General features: G+C 44.2%; 1 protein-coding gene across 1 annotated transcript in view; it reads left to right on the plus strand.

The window, feature by feature from the left end:
• Positions 1 to 16,429, plus strand: part of LOC115319638 (proline-rich protein 36) — a 164,179-nt gene that overhangs the window by 109,782 nt on the left and 37,968 nt on the right. The window contains exons 9-11 of the mRNA XM_040216711.3: positions 210 to 594; positions 11,899 to 11,959; positions 15,020 to 15,088. Of these exons, the coding sequence (XP_040072645.1) occupies positions 210 to 594; positions 11,899 to 11,959; positions 15,020 to 15,088 (515 nt within the window). The remainder of the gene's footprint in view (positions 1 to 209; positions 595 to 11,898; positions 11,960 to 15,019; positions 15,089 to 16,429) is intronic.

Raw genomic sequence — 16,429 nt, forward strand, 5'->3', positions numbered from 1 at the left:
TCTGAAGATGATTGCAACGTCCGTCTTTCGGGCTGCTGTCATTGTGCTTCTGGGGATGCTCTACTGGAACAGCAGTTTTCTTCTCAGCGGTCTTTGTCAATGATAGCCAGTCGATTCTATGCACCAAAATGGCTGTCGTTACTCCTAGATAAGCACAGCTGCTCTTGTCCCACGTATACAGCACGAGTGCCTGCTTGTGTTTGCAACAGGGGACCCTCGACAACACCCCCAGGCACGCCCCGCCCAACTCTGTCTCCTCCGGCGTTGCCGCCGTCTCCCAGTGATGCCACCTTTCCGGTTCCAATTGACGTGCAACCTGATGTGCAACCCGACGTGAAACCCGACGTGCAACCCGACGTGCAACCTGACGTGCAACCCGACGTGCAACTCGACGCGCAACCCGAGGCGCAGCCCGAGGCGCAGCCCGATGTGCAACTCAGAACCAGAGTGAGGCCTGGAAGAGTGGCTCCAGCCAGGCAGCACCGTCCACGTCCCCGGTGTTATCCCATCATCGACGTTGAGACTCAGCTGAGCATGGAGGAGCTACGCAGAAATGTGGATGACTGCCGGCTGACTGCAGAGCTCTGGAGAGACGTAAGGGGCCATTTTTGGCATCAGGGAGTCCAATGCACTGTCTGACAGAAGCTATGAACGCTATTTAGCAGAACCCTCTAATCCCAAAATCGGGTCCGTCCAGCCGTGCATATCCCCAATAAGTTTAGCGGGGAATTAAGGTCGCACAACGCCAATTTCCTCCTAAATGTACGTTACGTGAGGTCGTGGTATTACATGACACTGCCACTCTATGTGGTGACGTCACGTCACGCAATTACTCTGAGCAACGTCGGGTCTTGCGACGTCAATTTTTGTGCTAAATTTAGTGGAAATAATAATAAACAATTCAGCCGCTAACTTTAAAGGAGAAATTAATAAACAAATCTGTACTTTAGTTCCCAAAATGAGTGTTTAATGTCTTTCAAACAAATTAGACGATTGCTTTTGAAATACTGCGTTCTGTGCATTTTAAGACTTTGGTGATAAAGGCTGCTGATAATTTTTTTCTCTGATACCCGAGGAGTATCTTCGGGAGTTTTCTATTCTGCAAACACGAGTATTAACTGAATGAAGCACACTCAGTGCTGGTAACTTGCGGTAAATGGGGATTCACTTTTAAAGGGCAGTGCAACGGTTTTAATGTTGAAAGAATTGCGAGTTTGCATTTTTTATATTGTTTATACAAACCCAAGTGACCAAAAACGCGTCACCTTTCCCCAAAAAACGGCTATTCTGCTGCGTAATTGCAAGGCAAAAAATGAATTATTTGCCGATCTGCAGCCGCCTGTGGCGGCTACGGGAACTAAAATGACGGCGTCTCTGGGGGATACGCGGAAGTCAACAAACCCTGTCCCCCTCCGCTGCTACACTCGCCGTCAGCCCCGTGGCGAACCATCCTTTGTGTCCACTGCTCGCCGCGACCTTCGACGAGGCTAATCCTTTGAAAGTCGACAATCGCGGAGGAAGCGGCTGGGGTCTCTCAAGAGAGGGCCCAAGGGGAAACCAGGTGAACCCCCAGAGTACGTCACTCGAAAGTCGGCGTGGAGAGTTCAGAGGCACTTCGACCTTCGATTTGTTTCATTTTTTTAAGTAAGAACTAGCGCTCGCAAGAAAAATGTGGCTTTCGGTTTTTCGTTCCATAGGTGACTCAGATTACTTTCCTCAGTTAATTGGCCAAAGTCTGAAAATCATTGCACTGCCCCTTTAAGTTAAAAAATTCCGAGGACACCTAAGCATTTCTTATGAGTTGTGAATGTGAAAGCATGAATGTCGTTTTTCTGCTCTCTTAGTTTGTCTGCAGCGTAGTGGCGTGAACATTTCGCTACTGCAGAGGTTGCCGATGATACAGGTGCCTCAGGCGCCGAGAAGAGCAAAAGCGGCCGCAAGCCCCCCTTCTTTGGCAACACCTGCCACGAGAGCAGTGGCCGAGTGCGTGCTCTCGTCAAGCGGCGGCCAATGGCTATCTAGAAGCCGTTTTGCTCGGCCAATGGGAGAATGGGCATTTCTTTTGCGTTTTTTTTTGCAGTTACAGACGCCGCCAGCTCTGCTCCACGGGATAGTTGATGCTTTCGCATAAAAAAATTTGTCAGATTTCTCTCCTGACTACGGGCAGCCAAAAAGCACGGTTTCTTTTGGTTACTTATTTTCTTTCACTCTCTCCTCTCCCTCGAAGAAATAGCGAAAATTATAATCAACATTTTCGAGAAAGCTGTAGTAGGTCGGGTGCTTTAAATCTCAATCTTCAATATTCCTTTCTTTTTTGTGAACAAAATGTTTGATCATTAACTAGCCGGTAAAAGCTCATCGCAATGAATGAAACCATGAGACTGAAGAAGAATGAAAATCATACGAATCATGAATATGTTCTTTGGTGTGGTGTGGCAAAGCACAACCAAGAGGGTGGCCCGACACGTCGGACAGCAGTTTTCGGACATTGCGAGTGGAAAGGCAAACGCAACAGGCAGGAAATTAAGGCATATCCCCACAAGTACGCAACGGGAGCGGCTTTCACGACTGAACAGCCGGGAAAGTGTGTAGACCAAGACCGTATTCGCAATAAAACTTTGGTACTTGGTACATATTGATTAAAAGTTAAAAGGCGCAAACCGAAACAGAATGAGAAAAGACGCACATACGCGCAATAAGACCCTGTCGCGCGTTGCTGCTACCTTTTCACAGTTTCATCCAGTACTATCTCTTGGCTAAAATAGTATGAACTAAACAAAGCTAGTGAGAGTTAAAAACAAAGGGCCACGTAGGTGTACCCAGGAACGTTCAGAACCTTCTGTTTGTCCAGAACACTTTTTTTTTTTTCTAAAAGCAAGGGTCATGGGGAAGTGAATGTAACGGAAGGCAAGAAAAACAACATGATCGACAAAGCACAGTGATGCGATTGCTGTGCCAAATTGCGCCAAAGCGCTTACCATCCTACATCCTTCTACATTTCAACAAAATTTGAGGAATTTGCTCCAACATTGTATCAAAGGCAAAGTAATGGATGAGGCGTCACTACACTAGCTGCCAGTTGTTGTGAAAACCTTGCACAAATTTTTAAAATTCTGAGGTATAGCCTAGAGTAAAGTATGATTTGATATGATCTTTCTATCGAACACGACTCGGTCCTCGAAAGTTTGAGAACATTTCTAATTTCTTAGGGTTCTGTTTGGGTGGTTTAATTCTTTGTTGAGTGCGCTTGTCACTGTGCACCGGTCCACTGCAGGGATTTTGTTTAGGCCTCTTCGCTGCACTGGAGAATTATGTTAAAAGAACTGTCCGGTCAAATTTTGTGTTTGAGAAAGCAATGGAATATCATTGTTATTGCCTCGAAACGCATCATCCCTGCAATATCTGAATTTTCTATGCCCCTCTGCGTGAGTAACTGAATTTTAAACTGCTCCAATTGCATCCTAGCGTAAACAATGCTCTTGTTGGCAGCATGGAAGCTCTGACGTCACATAACGCAAAATGAGCATCCTCGTTGTTTGCCTGCTAGTGAATGCCACAGCGTGCTTCATTTTTGTTGTTGCACTCGACTTGTCTCGTGGATGGGTGAGATTTTTGTTGCGCGGTTGGGTGTCACAACCACCGGGCAGCACCCGCGAGCTAAGACATGTCGTTCCACAGTTTTCCGCGAGTCATGCAGTGACGAGGAAAATGAATCGTCGCCATGCGCAGGGAGCACTAAGTCTAAAACCAAGATCCCGCTTATCATTGCACTAAAAGAGAGCTACGTGCCGAGCTCTAAGCGGACAGAAGGCTCGTACCTCACCCAAATCGGACCAATTGGTTTGTTTATGCAGCGAAACCGAAACCAACAGCTAGGCCACCTTGAAACAATGTCAGAAGTTGCATTTAGCACGCATGCAGCCTGATTCTGTTTGACCCACGTGCGAAAATGGAGCGTGGCTACGATTCACCAAGCTCGTTTGAGTCAAGTGACGATTTAGAAATGTTGCATGCATTTTGAACGATTCGCCGTTTGCATTCAGTCCGCGGGCATCGCCTCCGAGGAAACGACCTACAGCCGCATCACCGATCTAGTGGATCTGCCGATGGGTGGACCCAGATGTCGCTTGGTGGACTTCGTGGATGCCACTTTAGAGGCCCACGCAGTTGCATTTGCGCGAAACAGCATACGTTCACTCAGAGCTAACGGCTGTTTTCGAGTAATATCCTGCCAAAAGGCGCAACTTTTTTGCACACGCTTGGAGACTGCATTACAAGAAACATATTCCAGTAGGGTACAGCCTAGGAGACTATATAATTCGAAACAAGATACGAGATGTCCGTTGACCGACTTGTCATCCCGACCATTCGACGATCCTTTGCATCGCGCGACGTCACGGAGCAGCTACAGACATCGGCCATTGACACTGGCGAAATTCAGGGTGCAGTTTCGTACACTTGCTCATGAAAGGTTTAATTATTATAGGGACATCATATATCGAAGTAAAAGTTATGTTTGTCTACTATATGAAGGCTCCCTCGACGTAACGAGCGCAAGAACTGAAGTACTTCCGGTTTTGACTGGACAATCCCTTTAAGGTGCAAAACACTCCTCCGGGGTGGAATTACGCAGAACCGTGCTTCGTGTAATAAAAAAAAATATAGGAAATAAAATATATGCTGAATGCTGATTGACAACATATACGTGGCAGTAAAATTTGCAAATAAAACTGTGGTCAGTTTATATAATGGATGGTGTAATTTTGAGAAGTTGCTTCCATCATTGGTCATAATTGTTTCTTTCTTTTTTTTTTGATTTTGAGTTTTACTTGAGGATATTTCCTACTTGGGTATTGGGAGAGGGTTAATAAATGACATTGATTAGGTATGGCTGGGCTGGGTCATTGGTTTAATTTTTATGTTTATTTATTCATTTACACAGCACCTACATCGCCACAGGGGCATTATTGTAGGGGGTACATGGTACAGGAAAGTAAAACGATTAGACGTCAAATTGTATCAAACATGCTCTTAAAAAGTAAGACCATTGATTGAAAGAAGTGCAATAAGACTGTTACAAAACTGTTACACAAAATCAGAAACATAACAGTACAAAACAAAAACTACAGCTCACCGCTATCAAAGGATGTCTAATAATGAGGGGGAAAGCATAGCATCCGAAGTCTCAGTGACCACGTGCTGCGGAAGACTTTTCCAATCACTAATTGATTTTGGGAAATATGAGTTCTTAAACATTTCAGTTCTACGCCTAATATTATTTATTTTTAGCAGGTGGTCCACTCCGCTGTTATACGTAACTAACATTAGTTACGTATAACAGCTCCTTAATATTTGTTGGGCCATTTTGATTTAAAATGTGGTTTGCGCCTTTGCTGTTATTGCGTCGACGTGCTTAGTCCAGGAAAGATAGCTGCTAAGATAAACCCCTAGATATTTGACATCAGCTACCTCCTGAAGGGCAACACCGTTCAACTGATATTTTGATAGATAAGGCTGCTTTTTTGGTGAATGTAACATAATTGCATTTATTGATATTAAGAAACATTTGCATTTGTCACATCAGGTCATCACTTTTTCAAAGTCTGACTGAAGTAGAAGAGAATCATTCTCACATTGAACCTCTCTATAGATTACACAATCATCTGCATATAATCTGCATGTTAGGTTTTGTGCTATGTCATTGATATATATCAAAAATAGAAGTGGCCCAAGTACAGACCCCTGTGGGACACCCGACGTTATATCTGCATATGGAGAATTTTGACCACCAACGACTACGCATTTTTTACCATTTAACAAATAATCATTTATCCAACCAAAAAGATAGTCGGGAAGGGCCAAGAACGACAACTTGTGCATAAGAAGTGAATGTGGTACTTTATCGAATGCTTTTTGAAAATATAGGAGCAAGCAGTCCACCTGAACATTTCTATCTAGTGAAAGTGAGAGGTCATGTAAAAACTCAGTGAGCTGCGTAGTGCACGATAAACCAGCCCGAAAACTGTGCTGAGACTTGGAAAAAAGGTATTAGACTCAAGGTGGTTAACTATATTATAATATATGATATGTTCAAGTAACTTGGAACAAACACAAGTTAATGAGATGGCCCTGTAATTAACCAGGCTTTTTTGGCCTGACTTATGTATGGGCACAACATTTGCCGTTTTCCACTCCAAAGGTAGCCTGGTAGTAAAGAGCGATTTGTTGAAAAGAATAACTAGGAAAGGTGAAATTGCTGTAGCACAGACTTTCAGAACGTGGTTAGGAATGCCATCAGGCCCCATGGCTGAATGAGATTTCAGATTACGCAGTAATTTCAGTACGCCATAATCTTCTACAACAAACTCAGGCATTGTATCGAAAGTTGTCTCGAAAGATTCTCGTACAACAAGCTCGGTTGTCGAAAAGACAGATTGAAAGAAGTTATTGAAGCAAACAGCCTTGAAAAAGTTATCGGAGGTCAGTTCATCATTGTTCAGAATTGCTGGAATGCCTACAGATTCACTCTTGTCCGCTTTTCTAACCGTTTTCCATAGTTCTTTTGGGTTGTTAAGTAATTTTTGGTCCCAGTGCCAAATAGTAGTGTTCCTTCGCTTCCTTAACTTTAGTCTTAAAGATATTATCCAGCCACCAAAGTTAAATTTTTGTGGCTGGGTCCCTCATTTTCTTATATTTTAGAAAGAATCTTCGCTTTTTATTTAGAAGATGTCGCAACTCTTTTGTCATCCACGGTTTGTCATTCCTGCGCCTTCTCGACAACATCCTAGAAGGAATATATTCAGCGATAAGAGAAGAAAGTTCATTCCTAAACAGATTCTATAATTCTTCAGTGTCAAGCAATGTGCACGCACATTCAAACTCGGGAAGATAAGCCAGGAGGTCGAAAAACAAGCTGTCGTAATCCCCTCGGTCAAAGAGATAAACTTTTTTGGGGCATGGCTTATCAGTCGCAGTGTGCTTACATGTAACATTTATAATGATAGCTTTGTGCTCACTGACGCCCGGAGGCGTCGTTACCGAATGGATGGCGGACGAGTGATTAGTAAGGAAAAGATCTAGTATGATTCACTTGTTGCGCCATACCTTGTTGGAAGCAATACACACTGTTGCAACTCATGGGTGTCTACGAGTTCCTTGAAAGTTTTATACAGTGACGAAGAATTTCGCAAAAGTGGCAGATTGTTGACCCAATCAATGTCCAGAAGATTGAAGTCGCTACCAAGAATGACGTCATCAGGCATTATTGCAGATAACACAATAGAAAGACACAAAAGGGGATTCGGTGAATCGTTATTTGGGGGTCTATAAAATGCGCCTACAGTTGAAAATTTATAACCCTGGAGTTTTATATTGCACCAAACAGATTCGCTCATACAGTATGGAAATTCAAGAGCTGTGCTTTGTAGGTTTTTCGAGACGAGTAAAAACACCCCCCTCCCCTTGAATTTCTGTCTTTGCGGTAGAGTTCGTAGTTGGGTGGAAATATTTCAGAGTTGGTTATGGAAGGGTCAAGCCAAGATTCGGTACCACAAACAACATCAGCATCTGTTGTAGCAAGAAGAAAAGCAAGGTCATCCTTTTTATTTTTGATACTCCTACAGTTCACTGCAGGGTATTGAACCAAACCCGAACCGTGAACCGAAAACCGGAAAAGACCGTTATTTTCGCGCCAACCGGAGTTGAACCGGAACGAAATCATTTTTTTCGCTCCGGAGCGGAACCGATATTCCTTCCATGCAATTTTCGGTTCATACGCGAAGTCAGCTTGCATGAAAAAGGCGTGGCGAAAAACACGGTAACCAAAATAGTGAACCAAAAAATTTAAAGAAAAAATTATTTTTGCGCAAATTGGAGATGAATAGGACCGAAATAATTATTTTTTCGTTCTGGGAAAAAACTGATAAATTATTTTTGCGGTGTTTCTTTCACATAGGAAGTCAAAAAGCGAGAAAAATAGGTAGCGGAAAGCTCTGTAACGTTTCATGATCAAGTTTTCACATAACGGTCGTCTTCATAATTTATAAAGTTTGTCTCGAAAACTCAAACGAAATGAGCACCGTAACTATAAATTCTCCGGGATTGCTGGTCTTATGTATTTCTTAAACAAATGCCCATATTCGTCCCAACCCTTTCTTGGGGACCGGAAATGGCTCATCAAAGGAAATTTATCACTAGAACATACCCAATTCGTACGTCACCAAAGATGACCAATTAATGAGCCTGTTTGGTGGCAAAACGGTGAGTTGGGCTGGTTAATTTTTTATCTCAAACTACACACAAAAAAAAAGGATAAAAAGAAATATAGACAACACGCCAAGTGTTGTCTATACCTCTTTTGTCCTTGTTTGTTTTGGCGTTCTGTCCGAGTTTTGTTTAGTGTTTCTTGTCTTCAATTTTGTAGAGTTGTGTGCAATTTACATTAAACGCCTTGATTTCATTGTACATCTGAATGGATAAGAAAGCGATACAAAGGCCGATTGATATTTTAGAACCTGCAGTATCTGCCATATTCTGGCGCATCCAATATGCTTTTAAAATATAACTCAGCGGATTTAATATTCTGTCCGAAATTAAAGTCTAGCACCGGGAAGGGGAGGGAGGATTCAAACAACAGTTACAGCAACAGAAAACAGCAAAAAGCCTTCGATCTCTGATAGCAGAAACAACAAGGACCAAAACGTTTTCTCCTAAGAAACACAAACAGCAAGGCGCACAGCTCTTCTGAACATTGCTACACAAGGAGCCGCGGCTTTCAAGGGATGCTAACGTGTTGCTGTTTTGGGAGGAAAGAAGACGCCGTCCAGAACTCTACGCATTAGCGCAAGTAGCCCTGGGAGTGTTTGCGACCCAGGTCACCGCGGAACGATCCTTTTCTGCACTGAAGTTCATTCTATTGACTAATAGGTGCCGTCTTTTCCCCGGATATGCATGACGATGTCCTGCTTCTTCGGTCAGCTGCCTGATATTAAACTGCGCTTTCACCAACGTCGCGAGGTGCCACAGCACGAGCTCGTTCGTTCCACACACTAATGTGAGCCTTTGCATTCTATATGTAACACTTTTATAAAATATCCATAGTTTATTTTTTGCTGTCGTCAATTGTTTTTGTAGGATATGAGTATGAACCGGTTTGAACCTTTGTTTTTTCACTTCGGAGCTGAACCGTTTTTCCTGAACCGGAACGAAAACCGGAACGAAAAACATTTCGGTTCGACACCCTGGTTCACTGTAACAAAGACAAGTTCCTGTACGCCTGGCCTTCTGATATCACTTTTTTGTCGTGGCTATAGAGAGGTTTCAAACACTGTGTCGGCGTCAGGATTGTACTGGTATGTTTTACCACGAATAACTAACTTGTTGTATCGTAGTTTGAATTTGGCGTTTTGTTCCCTGGCGTACTCTAAAAGTTTGCGTCGTTAGATTAAAGGTTAAAGGTGTACTGACACGCCAAACGCCATATTTTTTTGTTGTCTAAAACAATGCAAAGTGTAGTCATAGACACAAAAAAAAAACACAATGCAAAAAAAAAAAATTGCGCGCATTTTTTATTTTTACTTTTTTTATTTCTCTCCTCACCTCCTTGCTTCTTTTTATTTGTGATGCAATCGATTATGAAATTTACAAGCATTGTAAGCAAATTTTCTATAATATATAATTTAATAACGGCATTCGTAAAACATGCTTTTTAATGCAATTGCAAACACGCTATGGCCCTTCTTTTTGAAATACTGAAAGTCAGAGTTGGGAGTGACGTCGCCTCCCAGCTTTTTATCCTCTCTCGGAGGACGTGGCGGCGCTCGACACACATAGCACCGAGGATGATCGGTGAGTCGAGGAATCGGACAAAGTTCTCTTGTTTTTAGATGCCCAATGACCTCTCGGACTTTGAAAAGGAACTTGTCAAACGGTAAAAGCAACTGGGTTTGGTGTCTGTACCGTAGTTTCAGTTGTGCAACAGTCAACAGGCGCGATGTGGCCCCCCACGTCACTCACGAAAGTCCACTGTGCGTTCTTTTCGACTTGGCAGAATTTCAAAGATTTTGAGATTCCCGTAAAGGCCCTAAAAGAACTTCAAACCTGAAAGTGAAGCGTCGTCTGCTCAGAGCGATAGGCGCCAGGCTCAGAGAAGAGCGTTTGATTGCGGGAAACACGACGGTTCGGTCGGGACGGTTTGGAGGCATGAGAGAAACTCAAGTTGCAGGACGACTGAATCTTTGACGTCACTACACTTTTGATTGTGCAGGAACTTTAAGTTCAGGTTTTGGAAATTGCATTTTTGTCCTCACAAATGCAGAGTTCCCAAGTTTTGAATTTTGAGGTTAATGTCCAGGCATCGTTTTCAATTGTTTCGAGTAATAAAAAAAATATGATTTTGATCTGTCAGTGCCTCTTTAACTTCAACGGTGAAATGAAAGCTTGGGAAACACGTTTGTTCTCCACATGCCAACTTTGCTCCATCATAAATGTCTACATGTAAGATATCATTGATGCGCAGCTTCGCAGTTTAATCAAGCTTTGCAATTGATGCTAAGAGGTGGTTACGCACAGAATGGGAGAGCAAAGGTGCGCCATATTTTATTTGTACAGGTCACGCAGGTTCTAACATAGTTTTCACGGTAGAATGAACAAGAATAAAAAATATGTTTGTGCTCCCAAAGTGTTGTTTGCTGCTCCATTATGAACTTACGGCTGCTCAGAAGCTGCTCGAAAATGATTCAAACCGATCGCATCACTGTCAGCTCCATGCGGTTTGAGTGGAGCACCTGGTTCTACCTGAGCGGTATTTTTGTTTTTGCCCCTTCCTAGTGGAAACGGACTGCGATAGTTGACACTGCAACCTGATCCCAGGAACCTTTCAGTCTACAGGGTAGCCAAGTCGACACCCGTGAGCTAGCACGTGGTCCTAGCTTTAAAGAGTGCTTTTCTAGCGCAAGCCTCATTGCGCAAAAGTATATGCCACTTCAGTCAACTTTATGTCTGACGACGACGTCACGAAAGGGCAGCGTAGTGCAGCACGTGACCTAAGACTGCCTGCGACATGAGGCGGGTGTCTCCAACTCGGCTGCTAACCGGAAAACAAAGCGGATGGTCTGTCAGTCCTAAACGAGCGTAAAAGTGCTCAGCCTGTGCTGTGCAGGGATGCGGAGCTGCGACAGATGGATGAGTAGATATGGCGAAACCTGCTAAATTCTTCGAGTCTGGCGGTGGCTTACGCCCTTTAGCGGTAGGTAGCACGAGTTGCTTACGGCAGCTCGACACCATGCTAGCTGCAATGTGACACCTATCATACACTGGCAGACGCTTCGTTTCTTTGGGCTCAAGGCTGGAAGAGGGCTGGAAAGCGAGGTTTAGCGCATGGAAGACTTCCTACTTACCCGTGATGCCGCGTGTCTGGCGGTGCTCATTTGGGCGCTACGGCGAGGACTTCCTTTTCCTCACAGCGGCTATCCGAGCTTCTTTTTCCACGAGACACAGCTTGGCCGACCAAAATCTAAAATACCATAGGTGCTCTCTTTCCTGTAAAATGAATTCTCGCAACCTTCGGCGATACAGTTCGCCGGCATTACGAGAAATAAGGCGACCTACGACGTATATTGTTTTTCCGCAGCAGCCTGGTACAATGTAGGCTCAAGTTCGGCCGCACATGCAGTTGCTCTCGGCCCGGAGGGGGGGGGGGGGGGGGGGGGCAGTATTGTTTTGCCCATGCGCAGCATAAAAGTCACTTGGCGGTTGCACATTTTTTTGTGCGTTTGAATTACCGGGAGCTTTCTTCCATTCAAATATGTGGGACTTTGACGGATCCCTCGCGGGAGTTTTAATTATGTCTGCCGCTTGCGGACATGTGCGAAAGAAGTGGTCTTTTTTTTTCCGTGCCAGGAGCCCATTGCCTTGCCAACACTACGAGACGCCGCGGGGCTGCTGCGGGGACCTGGGCGCAGTAAGTGCTTCACGCCGAGGTACTCGCAGTTGTGTGCCAGCGAGTCCCACTGCACTTGTCCCGAAAGATTGTATTCCAACTCGGCGCAGCGGCCGACATTAGACAGTTGATATTGGACAGACGGTCTAATTGCCCTGGGAAAATTTTGATACGGGAATATTTTTGTAAAGTTTGCGGCATGCTAGCATTGAAAAGTTTGGCCCAATCGCAGAGTGGGTATATTCTGGTCGTCACGTGCGTCTTGTCGCAGTGAGGATGCTCGCGCAATTCGAACTACTGCGTACGTCCAAACTAGCAAAAACTGTGACAGAATGGGCCCGGCAGTCGAACATAGTGCCACTCGCAGACATTTTGTGTTGTTTTTTCCCAACGTGCACCCTGGTCTTGACGGCTGCGTCGGGGTTTGCGTGTTACCGTTGCTATTGTGCGAGTACATTGCAAGTAAACTCAAAAAAAGAGTGTCTGATGAGTGTCGCAGAAGTCTGACATATTGCAGTGCGTTTTTTCTTAGAATGGATGCTTGGGCGAGTTGGATATTCATATTGTAGAAGAAGCGCAAAAATAAACTCACACTGAAAATACACGCACACCAGAAAAACGGTCACTCACGTCGCGCACCGCGTTTTTTGAGGATGCCTGGGGTGTCAGCTTCTGAGACCATGTTTTGTCGAGACAGCAGTTTGAAAACCCTGTTACGTGGTTTTGAACTGGACTCTCGGATCTCCGAGAAAGCAAGCAGTGGCGGTGTTTTGAGTTGATTTTAAATTCTTACGTCGTATTGGAGTATCCGAAACTCACTCTCAATTTTAAAATAGTCGGTGGGTAGCGTGCCAAGGTGCCTGTGGGATTTCTTTGTTCGTAAATTATTATCAAAACTGGGCCGATTCTCAATCATGTTCTGCACTGAAGTTCCTCCTCTCGGACAGCCTTCTAGCCTCTTTGCTGCATGCCTGTGTATCGCATACAGACAATCTATCTCGAAGCATCATTTTTCTTTCTAAGCATAATATGCTCGTACACCTTCACCAATAAAAATAAAATATGAAACTGCTTTGAGCCAGAAAACAACTTTTTTCCCTAATGTCACTAGCCGCTGCAGCTAGCCGGCTTGATGACTGTTTCGGCCCAAACAGCAATAGAGTTTTGTGACCTTTGCTTCTGTAGGATACTACGAATTCCAGGGCTCGCTCTAAAATCGGCCGGACAGATGTCGGAACTTTCAAGGAGCAACCTCAAATTTTCATAAAAGGTGCCTTGTAGTGGTGGATTTTACCTCGCGACGCCATTTTATGCTTGTGACGCTGTTTCCCGGTAGGAGCTGCAAGCAGACAACGACCTGTGGTTGAAAGTGGTTGTCACTGCGGTCTGGTTACTGCGCCTATCTGGAGATGGTACCAGAAGCACAATCCTTGGTTTGCTCTGCCCTCTGTAGCGGCATCAGCGTAAACACTGTCCAGGATGTTGGTCTAATTTGTCGCAGGAAGACAGCTATGCTTTGCAAGTTTGGAGGGTGAAAATCACCACTAAGATACACCTTTTATGAAAACGAGAGATCGCTACATGCAGGCACCTATCTTCTTAGCCGATCCCAAAGCGAGGCTCGGGATCTGTAACAAACCCACTATTATTATAAAAGAATGTGTTCAACAAATGTTTGCTCGAGTGATGAGGCTCTATCTGTTTGTTCGATGTGAGTCTGCCGGTAACTGCTAGTTGTGGCTCCGGAGTTAAATAGGAAGCCAGCAAGTTTCAACCTTTTCTGCACAAACAAACGCTGAAAGATATTACTGCCGTAAAATCCTGAGATAGCCCATCAAGAGCAAATTGGCTGAAAATATGGAGTGGGCTAACTTTCAATGTACAATCAAGAAAAGTTAAAAAAAAATTGCTATTTTTAGGTCGTGTCGATTCCAAGCTTATGGTGGCGAGGGGCAACGAAGCAAAGATCGACTAATTCCCAGTCAGCAACGTGCGCTTACCGTAAAAACCCACATATAATACAAAACAATATAAGGAAAATGAAAATATTCCGCATACAATACGACCCAGGAAGTCTTAAGAAGGTTTATTTGCGTCATAACTGAACCTTAATTGCTGTCATCACATCCATCAGACTCCTTGTCCGACGCCTCCAGAGCGCATTTAAAATCCTGCACTTCTTGAAAAGGCGAGCGACCAGCGGACCAGCGTGCCCACACAGTGAGAACCCGGCGCAGTGCATAAGGCGAGCAACCCAATGTCGGCTCGCCAAAGTTCGTGCAGAAGCTCGATGTTTACGGCAAGGTGCTGTTCACTTTGCTCTTTTACAAAGTCGCTGAGGCTTGCCTCGACGTCGGCCAACGCGCCATTCTTTGGTCCTCTAAAGCTTCTTCTCGTTCCGTTGCACGCAAACACAGCTTGCTTTTGTCGTCTCCATTCACGGATGCTGCCCTGATTTACGGCGAATTGTCATCCGGCAGAACTGTTGCCGATGCCTTCCGGAACAAAAAGGACTTTATGAAGGCGGATAATTATCGTTTTCGCGCCGACGCCATTGCCGAGCCTCACTGTGGACCACTGTAAACGGATGGTGGCGCGTTGAACATTGCAATTTTAATGATGCGGATAGCTGTTTTGAGCGTCATATTGCTTTGAAACCGAAACTACTTCAAACACCGTTAAATCGCGCCTCATCGAAGCTGAAAATTGTTGGGACCCACGTATAATACAAGCCGCAAATTTTACATGGCAAAATTTGCAAAAAGACCTCATATTATATGCAGGTTTTTACGATATACCCTGGCCATAGCGAACTAGCTGCATTTATGCCGAGGCCATCATTGATCTCAACACTACTATTACTATGAGTGGGCTATCTTTCAATGTTTAAAAAAATATAGCAAATCAAGCCAAAAACAGGGGTGGGCTACTTTTAGGGGGTGGGGCATCTCTCAGGATTTTACGTTGGTATAGTACTGCACAGAGTTTAGCCAGAAATGAACTGGGAGAAATTTGCAGCCTAAACACCATACCAGAAATTGGTGCATCCGGAGTTGTGGTAACCACCAAGTTTGTTGGCAGGGCTCCTGTCCCGCAGACTTCTGCTTCCCTGGCAGCGGCTGCGTACCCTACCAGAACCGGATGCCCCGAGTGAGTGCAACGCATTCTCATCACTTTTAGTTTCATTCTTATTTATTCTAATAAATGCCTTTGATTGAACAAAAAAATGGGGATCCAAACAGTATTGGGGCGCATTATTATCATCATATTATTATTTTTGTTATTATTAAATGTCACATCTTGCTTGGGCATGAAAACCACAGAGGTGGCACAAATATACTGCGAATGTCCACCATGCATCCACAGCCTGAGGAAGCCTGTGGGACCATGCATGCAGCAAGAGTACTGTCAAACCCGACTATATATCGAAACTGTTTATATGAATTGTCCCTTATATCGAACAATATTTTGTGCACAGTAATGTTACAGTGATAATATATAGCTAAAACTGTGGTTGCATCAAACAAAAATAGCAGCCGCTACCGATTTATCCAACTGCTAAGAGTGCCATTTTGCTCTGGTAGCTGGCTTTCCCCCAACGCAGCCATCTGCCTTAGGGGAAAGCCACCTTGCAGAGCAAAACGGCGCTCTGCAGGAGAAGGTGTTCCTGCTCGGACGTGCACCGTGCTCTCAGCATAGTTCGGCGCTAATGCGCAAATATAGAAGGAAGTGGGCCTCAGTATATTGGAGTTTGTTGATAGTGTAGAAAAATATTGTTATTGCGGATGCAATGAAGAAAAAGCAGCAGGAGATGCATGACTATTTCATTGTGTAACATGTCAGCAGAAAGTGGATTTTTGAGAGTCAAATTCATGAAAACTATTCTATCAAATTACACCATATATTGATCTAATTAACGTTTTTTTTGTGAGTTCGATATATGCGGGTTTGACTGTACTGTCTGAAATACTCCTAAAGCCTCAATTAAATGCTCCGAGAACTTTCTTTGTTCACTGTTGTGCGTAAAACATGAAAGTGGATAAAAGATACCGCTTAAATGTTTGGACAGAGTTTCTACGCAGGTCAGGATTTTTCGTTCTGTTGCTAGTTCTTGGTTGTTCGGTTGCGCGAATGTTTCTTAAAAGCCTGCAACTTTATTTGTGCAGCTAATTGGCATGATTACCACATTGGTCGCTACCATAATATACAGATAAGAAAAAGAATTTTAAAAGTACCGAAAAAATTGCAGACTCTAATTTTCAAAAATCCCATTTTTGAGGCCTTCTTAGCCCAGACTATGTCTCAGACTGAGAAGGCATTCAAATAAAAGAAATATAAATGACGATTTGTCAGCGTCGAAGGGCCCGACATGGAGCCTGTGGGATTTTCCTCGCTGCTACCCATCTTGCAGAATTACACAGCGCACTGGTTCAACAACACGCAGCCATTTGTTGGCTCTTATCATCACGTGCCACGACCCAAAAGAAGCCA

The sequence above is a fragment of the Ixodes scapularis genome, unplaced genomic scaffold (genome assembly GCF_016920785.2).
Source record: "Ixodes scapularis isolate PalLabHiFi unplaced genomic scaffold, ASM1692078v2 PGA_scaffold9__187_contigs__length_104089568, whole genome shotgun sequence".
NCBI lineage: Eukaryota > Metazoa > Arthropoda > Arachnida > Ixodida > Ixodidae > Ixodes > Ixodes scapularis.